Source organism: Perca fluviatilis, chromosome 4, assembly GCF_010015445.1.
Source record: "Perca fluviatilis chromosome 4, GENO_Pfluv_1.0, whole genome shotgun sequence".
NCBI classification, from domain to species: domain Eukaryota; kingdom Metazoa; phylum Chordata; class Actinopteri; order Perciformes; family Percidae; genus Perca; species Perca fluviatilis.
The window spans coordinates 18,905,568-18,928,842 of NC_053115.1; the positions used below are offsets into that span (position 1 = coordinate 18,905,568).

The window sequence follows — 23,275 nt, forward strand, 5'->3', positions numbered from 1 at the left end:
TAAACACCGGTAAAATGCTGACAGCTAACGTTAAACAGTGTAAAGTGTGACTGTATTTCACTGTGGAGGACTTCAACAGCGGGATGCAACAGTCTGCTCTGCAGCGCAGCAGCAGCTGCCGTTGTCGCAATTCATAGACAGTACAGTATGTTTATATGGTCGGAATTAAACAACACAGACGGTGCGTTCACTTGCAGCTGCCGTTGTCGGAATTAAACAATACAGACGGTGCGTTCACTTGCAGCTGCCGTTGTCGGAATTAAACAACACAGACGGTGCATTCACATAAAACAGGTAGCCTCGTGGTGCATTCACAGTAATTGTAAAAACCCTTTTCCCATCTGGGGTTCAACAGCATTTTACTGGTGAAATAAGTTATTGTTATTGTTATAGTTATTACATTATTATTAAATCTTTAATTTTGACCATGGCCTTAGCAATAAACAAGTCACTGACTGTTGTTAACTACCCTTATTTTTTTTCTTCTTCTTTTTTGTTTTAACTTTATTGAAAAGTACCGGTTCAGGCACCGGCACAGTTTTAAAAGTATCGATTTAGCACCGGAATCGAAAAAAAAACCAAACGATACCCAACCCTACTATGAGGGCCATTTCAGTCATAATATGATTATATACAGTGCCTTGCGAAAGTATTCGGCCCCCTTGAACTTTTCGACCTTTTGCCACATTTCAGGCCTCAAACATAAAGATATAAAACTGTAATTTTTTGTGAAGAATCAACAACAAGTGGGACACAATCATGAAGTGGAACGAAATTTATTGGATATTTCAAACCTTTTAAACAAATAAAAAACTGAAATATTGGGCGTGCAAAATTATTCAGCCCCCTTAAGTTAATACTTTGTAGCGCCACCTTTTGCTGCGATTACAGCTGTAAGTCGCTTGGGGTATGTCTCTATCAGTTTTGCACATCGAGAGACTGACATTTTTGCCCATTCCTCCTTGCAAAACAGCTCGAGCTCAGTGAGGTTGGATGGAGAGCGTTTGTGAACAGCAGTTTTCAGTTCTTTCCACAGATTCTCGATTGGATTCAGGTCTGGACTTTGACTTGGCCATTCTAACACCTGGATATGTTTATTTGTGAACCATTCCATTGTAGATTTTGCTTTTATGTTTTGGATCATTGTCTTGTTGGAAGACAAATCTCCATCCCAGTCTCAGGTCTTTTGCAGACTCCATCAGGTTTTCTTCCAGAATGGTCCTGTATTTGGCTCCATCCATCTTCCCATCAATTTTAACCATCTTCCCTGTCCCTGCTGAAGAAAAGCAGGCCCAAACCATGATGCTGCCACCACCATGTTTGACAGTGGGGATGGTGTGTTCAGGGTGATGAGCTGTGTTGCTTTTACGCCAAACATAACGTTTTGCATTGTTGCCAAAAAGTTCGATTTTGGTTTCATCTGACCACAGCACCTTCTTCCACATGTTTGGTGTGTCTCCCAGGTGGCTTTTGCCAAACTTTAAACGACACTTTTTATGGATATCTTTAAGAAATGGCTTTCTTCTTGCCACTCTTCCATAAAGGCCAGATTTGTGCAGTATACGACTGATTGTTGTCCTATGGACAGAGTCTCCCACCTCAGCTGTAGATCTCTGCAGTTCATCCAGAGTGATCATGGGCCTCTTGGCTGCATCTCTGATCAGTCTTCTCATTGTATGAGCTGAAAGTTTAGAGGGACGGCCGGGTCTTCGTAGATTTGTAGTGGTCTGATACTCCTTCCATTTCAATATTATCGCTTGCACAGTGCTCCTTGGGATGTTTAAAGCTTGGGAAATCTTTTTGTATCCAAATCTGGCTTTAAACTTCTCCACAACAGTATCTCGGACCTGCCTGGTGTGTTCCTTGTTCTTCATGATGCTCTCTGCGCTTTACACGGACCTCTGAGACTATCACAGAGCAGGTGCATTTATACGGAGACTTGATTACACACAGCTGGATTCTATTTATCATCATTAGTCATTTAGGTCAACATTGGATCATTCAGAGATCCTCACTGAACTTCTGGAGAGAGTTTGCTGCACAAAAAAACATGCCCACTTTTTCAGTTTTTATTTGTTAAAAAAGTTTGAAATAGCCAATGAATTTCGTTCCACTTCATAATTGGGACCCACTTGTTGTTGATTCTTCACAAAAAATTACAGTTTTATATCTTTATGTTTGAGGCCTGAAATGTGGCAAAAGGTCGAAACGTTCAAGGGGGCCGAATACTTTCGCAAGGCACTGTATAGTGTTATAATCACAAATCACATCAGATGAAATGTAGAATTGTTTTTGAACGGTATCCCTTGAATTTAAGGTGACAGGAATCTCTTGATGTGAAATAAACTTAAATGATAGCATATTTTAATATGTCCATATATGGTTGCAAATCCTTCTGCATTCAGTCAATGTCTGAAATCTATACCCCACAGACATCCGCAGACACTCCCTGGTGATGTGCTGTCTAGTCATCTTCACTTCTTCCTCGTTTCAGTGGCTTGTTGCCTTCAGTCTGGTCTGCTCATTGGTACACCAGTCAAGAGCGCTCTACTGTTTCCCCATAAATAAAACTTGTCGTCGGTCTCTTCCATTTAGGACCATTGTTCTAGTCCAGTGTCCTTACATTGATGGATTATTTCCACAAAGGGCTATGAAGTCCTGCACTGTTCATCCAACATGGACACGCTCAAAACATTCAGCTGAAAAGTCAACACTTAAAGCTGATAGCAAGTGTCACATATTAGACCCAATGCGCTGGAGAAAACAGCAACAAAATGACTAACATATCACTGTTTAAATACTGCCTGGGTACACTGCACATTTTAATCAAATTTCAGTCAGTTCCGATTTAAGGTTACATAATGGTTTCTTTGAGGCATTATCTTAACCCAGACATGTTTCATTGTGCAATTAACAGTGTGACCTCATAACCCTCACTCCACCCGGCCATTCAAGATCCGGGCTTCCCTTCCAGCCCACGTCTACAGGAGAGGGTGGAGGAAAAGACAAACAATCCATCCGCACATACAATGTGTCTCAGGCAATGCTTTAAAAGACAAAGGGCCCTTATAGTTAGCCACAGACTTCAAATCCTTAAATATACTGTATGTTTCCAAGTTGATTATTCATGACTGCCCTTTACAAATCAGTAATGGCAAGCAGTCTTTGATATCTTAAAACTCATTTATGCATCAACAATTGCAAAGAGATCAAATATTGAGGAGTTGATTAGACGCTTATGAGACCTGTGAGAAACGATGCATTCCAAAGTAAAAGTAGCAACACGACAAAACTATACACATATATATTATTTTATTTAAATAAAGTCTACATTTGCTCACAGTGTCTGAGCCTGTCAGCGTGGCAATCCATACAACCATTGATTTCAGGTGGTCTTGCCGAGTTCTGAGAAGTAGGCATCTGATAAGGATGGCGCCACGGTCGTCTCAGAGCCTGAGCTCAATCTTTAATCAGGGGTCATTGTGTTCCACACAGCAGCCCCAAACACATAAAAGTAGGTAGAGGAAGTGGTAAATCATACAAGCATTGGGGTCTAATTGGTCACCAGAATGAGCTCCAGCCAAAATATTGTTTTCCCTTGGCGCTATCTGCTTCCATCTCGTGGACTTTCATAGAAACTGTGGCTTCCTGTTCTTGGGTGTTGGCCACTGCATAAGTACAACATCCCCTAGTCTGTAAAAATAATCTCCAGGACCTTGTGTGAAAAAAGAGGGACTGAAATACATTCTGTCCCCCATGAGGAAGAGCTTCTCCTACAAAAAGTTTCCCCTTCAATATGGCAAGGAGCAAACATGCCTACAAATGTTTCAGAACCTTCACTTCTGTCAGGATCTCTGAATGGTCACCACACAATACATTACCTACGTAGAGACTGTGCTACTGCTACAGATTGCATGTGTAGAAGATTTAGCAAGACAATGCCAGAATGTTCAGTATACATTGTAACAATTGACCATTGCAAAATGTAACATTTATGTGATGCCCAAACCTGACTTGACTTCTCAATGTGGCCTATGCGAAAACATACACACCTGCACACAGCAAGAATAAGTCACTACCCTCAGGCCCCGTTAGACTCATTCTGAGTTGCACACCTTTTTTCTTGAATACAATGGGCTTTACACAACTAACTTATGTAGCATGCCGAAGAAAGACAAGATGGGTGCGGTTTGAGCACGGTCACTCTCTGCGTGTCCCCGTTTGTCTGTTCTGCCTCACAGCACAGCTGCTGTTCTGCGACAGGCGAGGCAGGTGATTGGAGAAGAGGGGGCAAGTGGACAGCTCGCTCTGTCAGATCAAACAGCTGTAGACTGCGGTATCTTTTCACACACTAAATGTCCACAAAATAATTAGCTTAAGTCTGATATCAACTTTTCAAAGCAAAGAGGAAGGGGTGTGACCTGAGTGAGTCCACTGCATACCAGTCTCAACTCTGTGTTATAGTTAATGTGTTTATTTTGTTTACTTCACTTTACACATCATATGGTTTGTAAAGCTTAAAGCACAGTATTTTTACCATTCATCCCACTCCACTGTTATTACTCACATTTTAATCATCAAGGAGTTACAGTGAAGAGACATCTCATACCCCCGATTATTTTCCCATTTAAAAATTTCTCTGCTCATTTTCTGAAGTAAGAAAAAGTAAGACCAAGGTATGTCCATTTTATTTTGCTACATGATTAGGAGCATTTGTAGGCTAGTACTTGTTAATACAAGAATGGGTCTCCAAATTCTTTGGTGCATCAGGGTCCTTAGTTGTGGATTAAATCTAATCAAATAGTCTAGCACTCTCATTTCAAACACTGAACATTGCTCATAGAAATTGTAGGGTTTTAAATAGACAGATTTGTTCATTATTTTGGTGCATTCACCGTGTCAAAATATGACCTCCACACAAACGATCTCAACATCGCCAACAGCATACAAAGATTTATTTACGTAACCAAATTACCAAACTGTAGTAGTGAAAAACTGAGTAGTTGCATTTCGGCCAAAAATATGCTGCCTAATTGTTGCATGCCTTCTGAAGAACTACCCTGGAAGGAACATTTATATTTTTAGCTTTAGGGTATATTTAAACATCTATTTATGCAATTTAAGTGTGCACAACGCCTTTCTTGAGAACCTCTCATCCAAACAACTTCACACTGGACAATGCACTTCTTTGGGTCCTGAGCAATACACCTGCCATTAGTCCCCAAGCAATGTTACACGTATGTACAGTATGTATACACGTCATTTGCTAACAGCTAGTCATTTGGGACCAGGCTATTCCCAGGGGAAAAAAAGCGGTCATTCCAAAAGATAAATCACTGATGCTTGAAATGTTTGAGTTTGCTATTATGTAACATCTCATGTCTCTTTCTATATTACTGTATTGAGCGAATGTATAAAGAGCAAGCTGTACCCAGCATGCCGTTTGGCAGTTCAACAGTTAATAGGGGTCCCCTCTCAATACATTACACAATCATAATAAATGTCCCGTAGATCTCAAATTAAAGGACATACATAATTATATACACACAGACACCTTCCATTTTGTGTACTATAAATGGCATCCAATATCATGGGTATATGCAGTAGATGTGCAACTCAGAACTGTCTCATTGATTTAGCTGCTAATGTAAAATTAATCAAATCTTAGGCTGTTTAGGTCAGTATGAACCTTATTTTCAGCGTAAAATTGTGCTTTCCATCGCACTTTAAATCCACCAATCGTCAAAACAGTAGCCCAATCATTATAAAAGGTCTCTCATAATAACTGCGAGCAGTACAAACTTGCCAATTCCTGAAGAAATGTAATTCTATTTTTAAAAAAGGACAGCAAAGGTAAGGAATAATACATGCCAATCGATGAATGGCTATCTAATAAAAATGCCTAAAAAAAGCCCTAAAGTACCAATGTCCTTTGATAAGGATTTCTACCTTCCCTGTAACAGTTTCTTTGGCAAACTTTACTTGGTCTAACAAATCATCTCCTCTGCAGAGATTTTTATTTAGTTCCAGCTTCAATGAGTTTGGTCCCTGAAATTCAAAAGTACTATATTTGATGTGGAATATGTTGTCTTATGAAACACTTCCCTCTAACTTACTTCATCTAGTTCAGGATTACAAACATTATATTTCTCTGGCTAATGATGAAGATTGTGGAGATGGATTTGCATAACTAAAGTAAATAAAGCTAATAAATGAAAGCTCTCTCCATTAAAACTTCATAGCTGCTTTTCCGCACATTTAAAAGTTGTTTTCCATACAGTATAAAATAGCTTTTCTCCTGGGGTTTTGCCCTCTCTTTGTGACAACAATCCAACACTGCATCAGTGCAAGGAAGCCTATTGCTAATTGTAAATAGGAGGGAGAGGTGAGCAGTCTGCCGAGCAGAACACAGATCTCTACTCTGCAGAGCCGCAAAGTAAAACACTGATTAGGGACGCTACATTACTCCGCTTTGTCCAAGGGCAACTGTTTCATATCAACTAACTGTCGGAAGCCCTGACGCTAACCTCAGCACCCATAAATGTCCTGCAGCTGGCCATACGAGATAGATAGATACATTTTTTTTTATATATATATATATATATATATATATATATATATATATATATATATATATATATATATATATATATATATATATATATATATATATATATATATATATATATATAAATAAAAGAAATAGCGATTGTATTTAAATTACAGTCAATATTATAGTAAAGGAATAATTAGTGAGCATTTCAGTAGTTATTAAAATGGAGCTAAAGCACTGAGGCTAAAGTAGATACGATAATGTGTGAGGACATTCTGCACAATATGTTTTTTGTTAGTATTGGTCCTCAGAGGAAACAGAAAATCTGGTTCCTTAAAATTGAACAAATCAATGCCCTGCATACTTAAGACTGTGCACCAACACAGCAAAAATATAACAGAATTAATCTTTAATTTGTCACATCACCCTTTCCACCTCTTCCTATTATAGGCTTCTTTTCAGTGAGCACCTTATCTTATTCTAAGCCATCACCTCTTTCTGAGCTGCCATACCCTCATATTCCATTTAAGCACCTTCATCCATTAGTTTAATTATCTCTTCTTTGGCTCGAGGAACTTCAACTAAGCTATGAACTTCCACGCCTGAATATTAGAAAAGGCATACTGCAACCACTTTCTCAACTCACTAGTGGAAGTAATTAAATCATGTTAGCCCAATTGGCTATAAGTGTAAATGGTAAACTCTAAATGTTCTCTTTGTGTCACTTTTAACTACACTTTAGGTTACATTATAGTTAAATAAATGTCATGTTCATGAACTATGGTCTATATTGCTAGAAGAATAATGGTCCAAAACTCACTTTCTCTGATTCTGTTCCGCTTTTTGCACAGCGACCACTTACCCCACTCTCTTTAACTATATTAATGCCAAATGCCAAACTAGCAAGTCCACTTAGGCATAGTGCTTTGAGCTAATTGCTAACATCATGATGATTAACAATGCTAACATGCTGATGTTAAGCAGGTATAATGTACACCATATTCAAAATCTGAGTTTAGGTTGATATTAGCTCTAAACAAAAAGTACAGCTGAGGCTGATGGGAATTTCATTAGTTTTGCATGTGGTCATAAATGATGGTGGCGCTATAGGAAAAGTTAAGGGATCACCAAAGTGATTAGAATTCATCCTGAGGGAAACATGAATGCCTTTATCAAATTCCATGGCAAACTATACAATAATTGCTGAGACATTTCACCCAAAACCACAAATATGAACCTGCTGGTAGCTTCAGAGGAGAAGTCATTAGGATACGTCCTCTGAGAACCATGAATGTCGGTACAAAATGGTGTGCCCATCTATCAAGTAGTAGACGTGGAGCCATTTCACTGGATAAGTAAAAGCTTTGACCTGCTGGTGGCACTAGAGAAAAAGACAGGGGATCTCCACAGTCAGTAGGATTCATCCTCTGGGCATCATGGACATCTGTACAAAATTTCATGGCAGTCCATCCATGAGATATTTCAGTCTGGACCAAAGTGGTGGAACAGCAGGCAGTCAGTGCCATCCCTATAGCAATGCAGCTAGCATTGTTATAGGGATGCACACATCGCAACCAACACAGAACCAATTGTGTCACCATTCTTGCATAAAGCAGCTGGACATCAGATGGGGAGGGCAGAGGAAGCGACGGTAGATGCCTGCCAGAGGGCCCTTGTCCTTGTCCTTGACTGAGGGGCCACGCAATAGCACGAGGGTGAGTGGACAGTGGGCCCCTGAAGAGCAATGAACCAGGACAGGCACAAGGAGACTGGCAGGCTGCTGTCTCCTAGGAGACAGAGGTTGTGAGACACACAGATGACTCTCACTTACCTGCTTGTTATGGCATCAGGATGGCCCCACGGCATGAGGTCACCACTAAGCAGACCATTAGCCACAGTCAGCAGTTAGAGGTGAAATATCTCCACCCACATGGTGAACCCTCAGATCTGGTATTTTATTTTACCTGCTTGTACATGCTATTTTGCGAGAGCTGCTATTTTAGGGGTTTGGTCCTACATTGCCAAATACTGTGAAAACAAGCAAATGTCTCAATAATCCTTCCTAAATTGCCATGATATAAAATCTCCTTTCACAACATTTAAAGTGTGACATGGTAGTTACAGATACTGCTATACATATATTATGTCTTATTGACAAAATGTGTGGAGGACATGTCTCTAATATTAGTTGCAATTTCCAATATCAGATACAGATTATGAATGACACTAGGGGCACAATCTGATTTTCATCTGTCATAACAAAGTGGGGATCAGCTCTGCAAATCGCATGTACACAAGCTGTCTGGGACTGATACAGAGATCCATGCATAGCCCTGATATTGTAATAATCTTTCAAAAGCTTATGATCTACTCTACTTCTTTATTAGTTGAAACAGAAATACACAAATGAGCACAAACACAGGCATGCACACCATGACAGAGATTCACTGACAGATGTAAAAATAATAAAATGGCAGTGAGACAACAGTGAAATGTTACCATAGGTTTCCTAGAAGTGGCCTAATAGGAGCAGTTGCACTGGTAGAAGTTTGAAATATTTTCACTCAATGACAAGTTTAGATTGCAAATCAGCAAGAACCACGCACATATCTATGGAAGAAGTGTCAGAAACGAAGGGGGGCGAAGGGCAAAAATGTCCCAAGAAATCTCAGAATCCTCCTATAGATTGTGATCGAGGGGCAAAAATTGTTCCCAAAATGTTAAATATTTATATATTTACCAGTTTAGGCCAATATCCTAATCCTACATTGAGCCATCGTTTTATTTTCATTAAACTTCCATTTCCTCAACATACACACAAAAGCTGCCCCTCAAATGTTTTTCTAATTTTCTACACTGTATGAAAGGCAAAGCAAAACCACACTTAACAGAGTCAAAAGTCCGAACCTCCCGAGTTGACCATTATTTTTATAATCAACAGCATCTTGGGAAGATAACACAGCCGAACGGTTTCTTTACAGCCAATATTTGGATGATGGTGATTGTTTAGGATAGGTCACAAAGTCTCCACATTTAATAGGTGCCTTCCTCTTTGTTGCATGAACTCTCTGCAGGGATCACAGCTGAACACAAAAAAAGTCCAAGTCAATCCCACCATTAGTGTGAGATATGGCGGTAACAGACTCAAATACACAGCCAGAGGCCATCTTAACATAACCTTCTTGGGGGAGGTAAGCATCAATTTCAGCCAAATTATCTTCCCATTTTGCACCTGTGCTCTTAGACCTGAACTAAAAAGACATGTATTTATTAAATTGGCTGTAGACGCCTTTTCTGCACAGCTAAACCTGCTGCTTATTCGCATGGTTTCACGGTCATCCTTTGCTTGTATTTTTACAGCTTGAGAGTGTGTGCATCTGTGGATACATGTATCACTCAGTAGACACAGAGAGGCAAGAAAGTGGAAGAAATGAAAACTGAGTGCAGCAGAGAGAGAAACTAAATTTTGATTTTTAGCCTTGGATACCCCAAAACCACTAATAAAGCCACAAATCACAAGATAGCACATGACCATATCCCCAGATGAGTGTTGTGTTGAGCTAAGCACAGCAAGCAGCCATTTTAAATCCAGCCTTAATCCACTCAGTGTCTCACCCTCCTCACTACCCCCATAGCATAGAGATGCGGCTAGCATTAGTAAAGATAGATGAGGAGGGAAATTAAAGGATAGAAGGGAGGGAAGAGGAGAGGTGAATGCTGGGGAAGCTCAGTTATATTAATTTCCTAATTAAAGCTTCTGTGGGCAGGTGTCCTCTAGGTATGGACATAAAACCAAAACAAAAGTTTAAAAATTACAAATTTAAATTCTCAATTCCCCTCCACTGATGCCCTTTTGTTGTACCTTTAATAGGCATTCCTCCAACAGAAACATGCACCACGAAATCAAAGCCCAGCCTGCTATACAGTAAGTGGCACCTAAATGAAATGTAAATATGGGCTTGTTGTTACCACAGCAGCTAATGGATGATGTGCTGTAGCATAGGCAGTGGTGTGTAACTGGATAACTAAAAAAGTGGTATTTTGCCCTCTGGCTTCAAAGTTTCCCTCTGCTGCTTGAGACTTTTTTTTTTCCTCTTTTTTTTTTTTTTTTTTTTTTTAAAGGAAGTGAAAGGGGATTGGCTCCATTTATACATTTCAGAAAACTGGAAACATTAGCACACTCAAAAGGTTTTCAAACATGAGGATACTTTTTGCTTAATTCAATCAAAAGGTTCATTTATAAATCCTGCTTACGGCTGCTGAAAGAAAAGTCAGCTTTAAAAACAGAACACACATTAACAGAAACCCAGTACAAGTGTGTGATAGCCTAAACCGTTCTTGCAATATGCTAAGAGCAGCTTCTACCCCAATAATTTCTTGATACATCTACATTATTTATTACCCCTTGCCGGTATACAAGCTCCCACTTCAATGAGTCATGAAACTCTACAAGACAAAGTTTGACAGGCCTGAGTGATCTTTCTCCTGCCTGCGAGAATTTGAAGCCCGATCACCCTAAATTAAAATAAATCTCTTTGAGTTTGCAGAAAGATAATAGGGCAGGTTGTTTTGGATTTTTATAGTGTCAATGTATGGGCTATATGTGACTTACCTCATACTTTAAGCTAACAACAAGAGATTGATGAACCAAATTATAGACCCAATATTTACACAATTACAAAAAAAATAAAAACTAATCCATATATTGTGATTACAGAAACAAACAAACAGTCTTTTCTTTCTCCCTCAAACCATGTCGCCCATCACACAGGCACCAATAGCCCACAAAACACAGTACAAAAATAAAGCTTGTACCACTCTGAGCTATTGCCCTCTCCAAGCTCAGCTCACCCTCTCAGCAGCCATTACTCTTCTGTGTTGCAGTTGTTCTGCAAGCTAAGCAGGGACAACAATGGCTACATGTTTACACAGCAAGTGTCCTTATAATTTAGAATCCAGACAGGAATCGATAGTTAGCGGTGTAATTCAGTAAACTAGAGATAGTAGCACAGGATAAATGATCTTACAAGCCTGGGAACATCCATGGTACAGAAGTGATGCAGTACTAAATCCCATCAACTGCTTCTATACAGTAACTACTCAGTATCTTGCAGCTTTAAGTGCAATTTTATCCTAACATACCTCTTAGCATTTAAACATATTGTCATTCAAACACTGTTTTATAATTCAAGCAAAGCATTGCACATCTTCCAACATTGTGCCATTTATGCCACCATTACAGCCTTGCCCCCTGCAGTTAACTCCTCACCTCTGGGGGGGTATGTACTCATTACAAAGTAAGTCATCATGATTATGAGTTTCAAAAATTGCTGAGCTGCTAGCTAGCTCATTCCAGCTCATCAGCATAACCGCATTAGAGAGGAAACCTGTGGGCTGGCAATCTCACACTTCCTCAATATTGCAATCCCAGCAGGCCAAGCATGTCCACATCCATTATGTTGGACCTGAGCCACCAACTAGGCCTAATATGCTGCCACGAGGCACACCAACGCCAAGTGACACCTGGAATTAAATTAATTAGGTTTACACAACAAACCTGTCGGCCCAATACATCAATCTGCCCCAAACAGGGAAACCAGAAGATTTGGTTGCTTTTATCATAGTTGCTGTGCATTGGACCTTAGCTTAATTACCCTATCCTGGTGGCACAGGTCCAGGACACTTTTCTCTTGACATCCCAATGTGACAATACAAACAATCAACTCCAACAAAACCTCACTGATACAGTATTATCTCAGGACACGGAGGGAAGCCCCAACTTAATTCCACTCTTAATATATTTCCATCTAGAGAAAGGAAAGAGATTGGCAGAAGCAGTGGGAAGTAAGATGATTTGGAGCTCAATTCTGCTAAATTGGTTGCTGCCAGCATGATACATCATGGAGAATTAAGATGCCTCTCCCCCAGCACAAAACTTCGGCAGCCATATTGGCACATCTGTCAAGGGGCCGACCCCTGACAGAGACAAATGGACCAATTCTGGCACACGAAGGCTGATCCAAACTGCTAGCATTAACCAAGATGAATAATGAGTCAGCTTGGGCCCCGGAAAAATTCATGTTTAATAATTAGTGTTCCTGCACCTCTCATTTTCCCAGAAAATGAGTGCAGGTACAACTACAGTTGATACAACACATCAGCAAGACTGAAGGAATATAGATGATGTTGTGTTAAGCTTCCATCATTACAGAGAATGGCGGTCTATAAATGCAGGGGTGTAAGACCGATGACTCTCTCTCTCTCTGTTTTCCCAGGAGGAGGAAATAAATCAAGTCCAGAAAGCACGGTGGTACGGGAGGCAGTAGAGGAATGTTGCAGGATGAGAACAACAAAGTTCCAGAAAGGAGGACACTACTGTAAATGGATACAGTCCTATTCTCAAAATAAAGGGGTGACTCTTCTAAAGTGCAACACACACTTGTAGGGGTAGAGCCAAAGCTTTACCAAGCAGCAGACTGGTTAAATAAGTTAGTGAAGAAAGAATTAATGAAAGGTTTGAATATACATGTAAATAGATTGTGGTTGGTATGCAAAGTGATGGAGTGATACAGTAGCATATGCTAACATGAGGACCTACTAATGTATACTTTCGACTGGGTAATGCAAACATATTGTGATAATTGAAATAGGGCTGAAAACATCTAATTGTAACTATTTTAACGGATATTGCAAGTGTGATGTCATTCACGATATTGGAGGGAATGATCATTTTTGCATCATTATTAATCTCATTTTCATTAGAATATGTTTTAAAATGATCATTGTGTGATGAGGATCTGTACCAAAGAAAGATTTTTTTCTTAAGTCTGTAGAATATGACTTGTAGGCCCAGGCATCTGTGCAGCACCACAATACTTATTCAGAATGCTATTTTGACACATATTTTGCCTTTAATAAATATTGCACCCCACTGCGATTTGGATATTGCAGTAGTCCATATTTCGATAAAATTCACATTACTTACAGCCACTTGGGAAAATCACAGGGCATATTGTGTAGCTGATGGTAATGTCATTGGGATCGTGAACATCCACTGTTCCACTACCATTCCTTCACCATTCCTACCATCTAATCCATTACTGTGTTATATTAATTCCTGTCCATCCACCATCCATTCCTTTCATTTCCACTCCTTCCACTTTCTCTCCAGGCTTTCCGCCACCATTCCCTCCTTATTTACCCCCCATCCACATACATCCAGGCTGGCTATTCCTTCCCTTCCATTTCCACTATGCATTTCTCTTTCCCCCAATCTTTCTTGTCTTTCCTTCCATCCTTTCTTTATCCATTCCTTCCTATTCCATTCCTTCCTGTCCTCCATTCCATCCATGCTCTTCCTATCCATTCCTCCACTACATTCTTCATCCATTCTATATTCCATCTCTTCCATCCTTTCCATATTCATTCCTCCCTATCCATTCTTCCTTTCATTTCCCTCAATCCACTTCTCCTTTCTTGCTTCTCTTTATTCTCTTATTAAGTGTCCTATGTCCATTTCTTTCCCTCAGTGTGGCTTCTATCCACATATCCATTCCTCCTGTGCTTTTCTTTCCTCCAGGGCTCCTTCCTTCCTTCCATCCTCCCTCCTTTCCTCTGTGTGCCTGCCTATATGTGTGTGTATTGGGCTAATGCCTATACTCTTCCATTTTGGTCCACTCCTTCATTTTTTCTGTTTCTAAGCTCTCATCTTTCCATTCAGATAAATTTTTATATTTCCTTGTCTTTCTGTGTGTCCTTCCCTCCATGTGTTCGTCCCTCTCCAGTTTTCCTTCCTTCTGTGTCAGTCTGGGACTCATGCATGTGTCTCGATTCCTCAATTCTCTCTTCTTTATACCATTATTTATTTTCTTTGGCCACACTGATAAAGTCCGGCCTGTGGTCGGTCTGTCCTACCTACTTCATCTCCTGTTCGTCCTCTCTCGTGTCCACTGCATTTCCAGTAGGTCTCCTGTGGCTGTCCTCATCCATGGGCACACACGCACCCGCACACACTGCTATACGGTGTGCCTCCATTCCATTTGTGTGTGTGTCACACACACTTTTTTCCTCTCTCTGTGTCTCTCTCTCTCTCACTGTCTCTCTCTCTGTCTCTCTCTCTCTCTCTCTCTGTCTCTCTCTCTCTCTCTCTCTCTCTCTCTCTCTCTCTCTCTCTCTCTCTCTCTCTCTCTCTCTCTCTCTCTCTCTCTCTCTTTTATGCCTGCATGTCTCACATATGTCTCTCTCTCTCTCATGTCTCTCTCTCTCTCTCTCTCTCTCTCTCTCTCTTCTCTCATGTCATGTCTGTCATGCCTGTCTGTGTGCCTGTCACATGCATGCATGCACATGTGCACATCTGTCACATGTCACATGTCTCATATGTCTATGCATGCATACATGCATGCATGCATGCATCACATGCATGTATGATTGCCTTCATGAAGTCAATTGATTCCAGTTCAGATATTTTGCCACTTTCAGGACTCAAACATAGGATATCAAGACTGTGATTCATATATAACAGGTCTGGGACCACAAATCATGGAAGTCAGGACAAAGGGATTCATTGGCTATTTTCAGGCTTTTTTTTTTTAACAGATAAAAAGGCTAGGAAGAGGTGAAGATTAGATTGCAAGAGTATTCAAGGCCAACTTTAGCTTTCAGTGCAGCATAGAGCTCTCAAGAGTTCAATTGAGGGATCTCCCTGAATGATCAATGTTGACCTAAATGACTAATGATGATAAATAAGGATCCCAGCTGTGTGTAATCAAGGTCTCCATTACTCAAATCGCATCTGCTCTGTGATGGTCTCAGAGATCCGTGTAATAGCTATAGAGAGCATCATGAAGGAACAAGGAACACACGAGCAGTCCGAGATACTGTTGTGGAGAAGTTTAAAAGCAGCGGTTTGGATAAAAGAGTTCCCAGGCTTTAAACATCCCAAAGGAGCACTGTGCAAGCGATAATAATGAAGAATGGAAGAGGTATCAGACCACTTTTTTTTTCTAAAATAGAGATATATATATATATATATATACATTATATATATATACATGTAATATGTGTCTCCTCTCTCCTCTCTTTCTCTGTCCTTTATGCTCTCTCTTTTTCTCTTTATATATGCTCACATATACATGTGTAATAATATGCTCTTGCCTCTTTCTCCATGCCTTCACTTTAGACACATATGTATGTGTATGCCATATGCATGTGTTAATGCAATATATATGCATATGTAATAATAATAATATGTAATAATAATAATATTTTTGCTTCCCCATATGTAATATACACACACACACCACATATGTATGCACATGTATGCATGCATATGTCAAAAAAATATATATGCGTATGTCCACATGCCTCTTTACACACATATGTGTGTAACGTCTCTCTTACTACTCTCTTTCTGTTATACATATCTATACATGCATCTCTCTCACATATGCATATGTATATATATATGTCATGCGAAGTATGTAATATATGTATGTATGTAATAATGTATGTATGTAATTTTATGTGTGTATGTAATATGTATATGTATGTGTGGCATAATGTCTTTTGTAATGTGTGCGTATGTGTGTAATAATGTGTGTATGTGTATGTATTCTTTGTCTTCATCTCTCACTCTCTTTCTCTCTCTCTCTCCCCTCTCACATATACTTCTCTCCTTCTCCTCTCATATACTCATCCGTCTGATTTCCCTATACATAACATATATTAACATCCATATACACATATATATATATATATATATATATATATATGTGTGTATATATATATATATATGTATTTCTCGTGTAGCCTCTCCTGCCTCCTCCTACATATGTTTGTGTTTGTCTGTCTTTTTGTCTGTCTCTCTATCTCTCTCTCTCTCTTATATACTGTGCTGTAAAAGGTATATCTATATATATATATATATATATATATATATATATATATATATATATATATATATATACACACATATATATATATATATATATATATATATATATATACATACATACATACATACATACATACATATATACATACATACACACACACACACACACACATATATATACACATACTAAAGACAACAATATCATCACGTAACCTAAAACTCAAATTATGTCATCTATCACAGTCACATTTACGGCCTTATATAAACTTGCCAATCAATATTATTATACATTGTAAATGGTTACTCAAATTTTATTTAATACTGCTCCAGTTTTCTGAGACTCATATTGTTGTACATTCTTCAAACCGATATCTCCAAAAGAAGTTTGTACAGTTGGATACACAGTGAAGGGTGTGGAAAGTCTGTGTGAAACAATGGGTGATATGCTCCTCTTTATGGTCTTGTAGTCTATGTGTGTCTTAACTCATAGAAGATGAGGTCTGTCTTGCACCAGTACCTTCCAGCTTCAGGCTAACCCTACTGTGTGCATTTCTTTTATACTCACTTGCACAGAGCAAATGCCCTTAATAACCATTTAGCTGCTAAGGCACGCTTGTCTGTCCCCCATTCACAGCCTTAGCCACTAATTACCTTTCCAAAGCAATGGACATTTCTGTGTTCCCTCAATGCTTCCCTTTTTCTCAGTACAATCAGCCAGCTGCCTTCACTGGTAGGAATTAGAGATCTGCACCGGACTGAAATGAATGTCCAAAATAAACCCATGTCAGCCCGTTCCCTAACCCGATGTTTGTTTTCATTTTTTTGTTCACACTCCCTATATTACAATCTTAAACATTAAGAGATCCTATCTTTTCCCAATTACCAGCCTGCCTCTTTTCAGCATTGATGCAACTCTGCGCACAAACACTAAGCTAAATATTTCCCCAAAACGGTTACAAAATATTAGTATTAAAACAGCGTGCAGCTCCGACTGTTACAAATATACATAGCACTCTGTTAAATAAAAGACATACGTCCCCAGAATTTAACTGAGTCTCAATTAGAAAATAAAGCATGAATAAGATTGAATATGGTAATTTGAATAAGCAATCACTAACTTAAATAAAAGCTCTGCACATAATAACAGTTAGTGCAAAGTATATACACTTGATGAAGAAAACAAACATAAACCTTTCGCTGTTCTTAGCACTCTTTTCATATTTGCATTTTCTTGCCTAAAACCATGGGAGCAGCAGTGCCAAGACAAATTATTCCATCAGTATAATAATTTTCAGAGCTGTAATTCACTCCAAGAGCAGAGGGACCAAGTTCGTTATTTGCTAGGGGGTGTTTTTGGACCTTGGAACTTGTAAATATAATTTTACTGACTGCTCCTCCCTTCCTGAGCTCTTCCAGTGAGGTGCCCCCGATCAAAGCACATAACCCCTATTTCCCACCGGAGCTGCTCAATGGCCAACAGAAGGCTGTGTTTGCACTGTGAATGTGTACAGCTAAATGTGAAGCGGTTCTCTTATTCAAACTGCTGCCTGCCAAAATCCGCATCTCCTGGTCTGCATACACCTATCCAAACAAGTTTTAAAAAAGCATCATACTATTAAACATGAAGTGATTTATGACGCAAAAGGAGCGTTTTTCTCATTGACTTCCTTTTTTTTGTAAATATTCAATATATAAGTGAGTGGGTACAAAACTAGTTAATGCAAAATACTGCATGTTGGTAGCCTTTAGAGTGTGGAGTTGAAAATGATTGAATTTGAGTTACTGTATAAACTCTATAAACAAAATGCCTTTTAAAATAAAAAATAATAGCTACTGACAATGTAATGACAAAAATATATTTATATCTGTGTTGCTAAATTTGCTTTTTGCAAACTTTGAAAAAAACAACTTTCTAAAGCTTATATCTCAGCTGCTGCTTTGACAGGTTAAAAAGGAAATACTCATAGCCTGTTATACACTAAAAAGGTACTAGTAAGTTCATAGTATGTAAGGATCTTAAAATATCTAAGGTTAAAAAGATCATGCATTCAATACTAGTTCATAGGGATTGATAAAATTCATATAATTGTGTTAAAGATGTTCAAATCCGTCACTCGTACAAAGGGTAAAAATTGTAAGAGGAATGTGTAAAAGTTATATTGATTACTTTATTTTGTGGTGCCTACTTTAATCTGTGATCTACTAAGTGCTCTTAAAGGACAAATCCGGCGCAAAACGAACGCCGTGCAACCAGTAACCAGTAACATAGCTCAAGCACAGCGTTCGTCGTGCGACTAGTCGTGACTGCTTTCCCAAGATGGCGCCTGTCCATATACATGAACGGTACGGTCTTTATAAACTATCTTTTTAAAAAACTGTCTGTACACTTACAAAGTTCTCAATGCTTCAGTTTACATGTAGGGACCCTCATTATACTACCGTGGAAGTGTGGTGCTATTTTGAGCTTTGTTAGTGGTATAGAAATAGCGATTTCTCTTTAGTTTACCCTCTGCCCCGATGACTAGTGTTATAAGCTAATTAGCGGTTTGTGATGAAACTGGTTACATTCGATTAGCATGAAAACACATCCCAGAGAACGGTTGACTCAGTACACATATGTAATTAACCCCTAGGATCATTTTGCGCCGATTTGTCCTTTAATCTATGAGCCTATGGATCGATTGCTTTGGTCTCCACCCACGTTCACGGGGAAATCGCGGTCTTTTCCTCATTACACTCAAGTTCTCAGTGAGGAAACTCTTGTGATTATTTCTCCCCTCTTTAAGGTATGTTATTGATATAAAAGTTAATTTAATAACTTGCTAACATGTCAAGAGTGTTTAAGGTGTGCTTTAGTAACATTTTGAGTAAGTTAGAGTTAAGTTTGCAGAGTGTAATATACGTGTGTGGGCGGAGCCCCGCTCGAAGAATAGCTTCGTACTGAGAGTAGCCTTCATTTTATGTCAATGGGGAATTAACATGTGCGCAGTTAATAATATATTGTACGGTTCCATTTGTATAATTTCAAGCACTTTGACATTTTTGGTAAATTTAGTTATGGTTTACTGAGCTAAAGCTACTTTGTGTTTGACAGTTATATTGAAAATGTTTCAGTGAATTACAGTGTATGCTTGAATAAGCCTTGTACCCTACAAAACTACCTATTTCCTGTAGATCTGTGGTTCTGTAAAATGTGGTACTGTTGTAAAATGGATTGAAGTTCTCAGTGAGGAAACATAACCGTATCACTCTCGAGATTATTTCTGCCCTTTTTCAGGGGCGTAACACTGCCTCTTAAAGACTTCAGTATTTACACATCAATTTGCAGTTTTAACGTAAAAAACACACCCTATCTTCACCAGCCAAATGCACATATGAAAACACATTATACTACTAAAATATTTACAGGCATAAAAGTGCACATAATGAAACATCCATTAGAGCGTACATCTGTTCACTCTGAGATGGCATGCATATTATCAATAGAGGCAGGAATTTAAGCTAAAGTGCGTAGTTTCTGTCTCCCCCATGAGGAATTCTAAGTAATGACAACAATTTTGTCGGTGCATACACATGATACAAGCCTTCAGCGATTGCGCCCCACCCCTCCCCCACACAGTTGCTTGTAACCAAGGAGGACACGGAGGTTTAAAAAATATGGACTCTTCAGAAGAGGTAATTATCTTCAGCTGAGTTTCTGCACGCAAAAGTCGCCAAACGACACCAATTTCTAAACATAGACATACTGAGAAATACAGAGAGTTGCATGGAGCTGATAGTCTTAATTAGCTTTGCATCAACTCATTTGGCAATGGCTTGAATGTGACAGACGTTCATTAATATCAAAAAGTTACGCACTAAAGCTTTAAAACAACTAATCTAGCTAGGCTTTCACAACCAGGCCTGCTGTATTTCTAATATACTTTAATGCAAATGGAGGTTTGCTGAAACTGCCCAACTAAATGTGACATACTGGAGGCCATTATCGTCCTTTATGCCTCGTGTTTGCCTTCCATATTTGTAGCCATCACTTGTTGAAGAAGAGTTCACAACTAATTGCGAGGTTTCCTTAAATTGCATGCACATGAATTGATTGGCATACATTTCAATCCACACAAATTGCATGCCTGATTCAAACCCAATAATAAAAGAAATACATTTTAATCGACTCATTTGTGGTTAATCACAGTGGGCTACAACATAATCTGAAATTCAACTCACTTTGCCGTATGCCAGTGTTTTCTTCTCTGCAGTGCATTAGAGTTACTATGAACAATGAAAACATACATTACAGGTATTCTATTATATAAATACTAATTAAGCCCTTTTGGCTACAGCAGTGAGGAGGGAATAGGGGGTTCTTGCAAAATGGTAGACAAAAATAGGAAAAAGATCGGCAAGATACAGCTAGGGCTGTGATGGTATAGTTCTTTCTGTTTTACAAGCGTAAATGAGAGCGAGAATGGCAGGGTGCCTTAAGTGAGTGATGTCAGTGCCCCTGTGGTCGCGCAAGGAGAGCAAGCGATAACGTAGAGTAGCATATGAGTGTCACTGTGAGGAAAAGAGAGGAAAAAGAGTTAGCAAAGTTGATGTAAAGTGAGTTAAAAGTGAACAATAAAACAACAAGCTAGAGCTTCTCAAGACACGGTGGCTTTATCTATTGTCAATACTGCCAGTAAAGCGAAAACGGGTGCACCCCTGAAAAAACATTGGCTTAAACCTTACAACATATGTTGCAGCCATAGACTGTATGAAAAGATTGTAACACAGTGTTTCCATTTCAGCTCGAGGTGAGTCTTTACTGAGTTTTGCTGTCATTTAGGGCCACAATGGTTTCTCTCATCTCCGTTGATCCATTCCACAGACAGTTCAGAAAGCTCTTTTGTTAATAAAGTAAAATATAAATAAAATAGTTTGCCAACAATGCCGAGTGCAGCCCGTCTAGCAGCTGAGCAGACAGAGAGGGCGACGCGGCAGTTCGCCAACTTGTTGCCATCTCTACCAATATAAGCCGCTCTGTTTTGGGCTACGAAACGGGCATGCAGGATGAAATTCAACCGTGCTGTTTTATCGGGATAAAGCTATAAACAGAAGGAAACTCCGCTAGCTGCTAGGCTAATGTGCAATGGTAAACACTGCAGCTTTTATTTTTTTTATTTTTTATTTTTTCAGTGAGGACGATGACGAGCTTGTCACCGTCATCTGTATCAGCCCTCGATACAGCCGATGTGAACAAGTCAAAGAAATTAATTTCGCGTCCTACTGAGATCTCTGGTCAGCGCACAAATGAGATCTCACCTGAATAGGACCAGTAGGGGTCACCAGCTGCCCTCCTCTCCGTCATTACGCCGGTGCTCCCATGACGCCAGACTCCAGCATGGTGAGGTTGGTCACTCGATGCAACTGTGGGAGGCAGACACAGAGGTGTGAAAATCCACAGGGGAAGAAAAGCTTAATTTACAACCTGAACAAATAGTGATGTATGCATTTAACAATCCATTAACAATGGCTGAGAAAATGTACATGGCTGATCAAAAGTTGGCAACAAAGTGATTTATAAAGAAAATAATATGAAAAGTCCAGTCTCCAAAGAAATTCTGTTCATATTTTGAAGGGTACGTACGTTGAAGGGTTTTTTTTGTAAACGAAGTGTGCCCTCATTGAGGTTTACTAAAATGTGAGAGAATGAAGGCCGGGGTGATGGCCTAATCAGTTTACAACCCTAACTGTAATCCTGCACTTAACCATACTGTAGTTGTCATGTTCAGATTTTGCAGGAATAATTTATAATTAAAAAAAAAGGCACTGAATTGAAAAAATGGCATTGAAAATATAAATATATGTTGTTATAGAACAAAATCCAGGGGTTTTCAGAGTCAAAGATTGAGATCAATGGGTTGTAAATACAACACTTACATAAAACGAATAGAAAAATACTACAGGCTATATGCTCAAAAGTGTAGATTACAGTTACCTGTATACTTAAGTTTAATAGAAAAATTCAGTCAAAGTGCCTCAAATCTCCTCCCAAATTGCAGCTGTGCAGCTACTGAATCATACAGTACTTTAACAAGGATTAATTCTACCCATCTTGGCCTGGCTAATATGACACATTTTCGTTTCTTGAGCTTCCTAGTCTCCCAAACTGAACCAGTAGAAAAAAAAAAAAAAAAAGAAACAACTGTGGTGACAATGTGCGCCAATTAAGAAAAAAGCCCTTGCTTTCAGTCCAGGTGCCATCAATTGACACAATGCCTTAATGGGGTGGTAATGATCATCACCATCGGGGATCTGCAAAAAAACTAGAGGAGCTTCTCCTTCAGCCTCTATGATGCTTCTTGCTCTCTAACAGCTACAATCAAATTATTTTAAAGCGGCAGCTGGCCTGGGGAAGAAAAATGAAATAGACTGGATGGTCAATAGGTTTATTTAAGCACGGATATAATAATGCCTACAATGACAACAGCTTCCGTGCTAAGCTGTGTGGAAACTTAATTCAGTAAAATGCAGGCAGCCCATGTTAAAAGGAGTGTAGACAATCAGTAACATGTTTTCTAGGCACAAATATCTCTTCAGCTTCTTTGGGAAAATTGCCCCGAAAGAAGATAAACATTGTCAACAGAATTACAGTGATTGTTAGAGGCACAAATTGTCCTTAAGCATACACACTCCCTAGTCCCCGACTTGCAATTATCAAACTCATTGGAGAAAATGTGTTCCACAACGGGTGCAGCATGTGCCAGTACAGAAGAAAAGGTCTAGCTGAAGCCATTGTCAATCAGGTGCTCAAGCAAAACCAGAATGTGTTGCTTCAAGCAGTCAAAACCCCC

General features: G+C 39.2%; 1 protein-coding gene across 4 annotated transcripts in view; it reads right to left on the minus strand.

Moving 5' to 3' along the window:
- Positions 1-23,275, minus strand: part of ca16b (carbonic anhydrase XVI b) — a 113,901-nt gene that overhangs the window by 68,829 nt on the left and 21,797 nt on the right. For all 4 annotated transcript variants that reach the window (XM_039797294.1, XM_039797295.1, XM_039797296.1 and 1 more), the window contains exon 2: positions 21,744-21,848. In XM_039797294.1, coding sequence (XP_039653228.1) covers positions 21,744-21,848 — 105 coding nt within the window. The remainder of the gene's footprint in view (positions 1-21,743; positions 21,849-23,275) is intronic.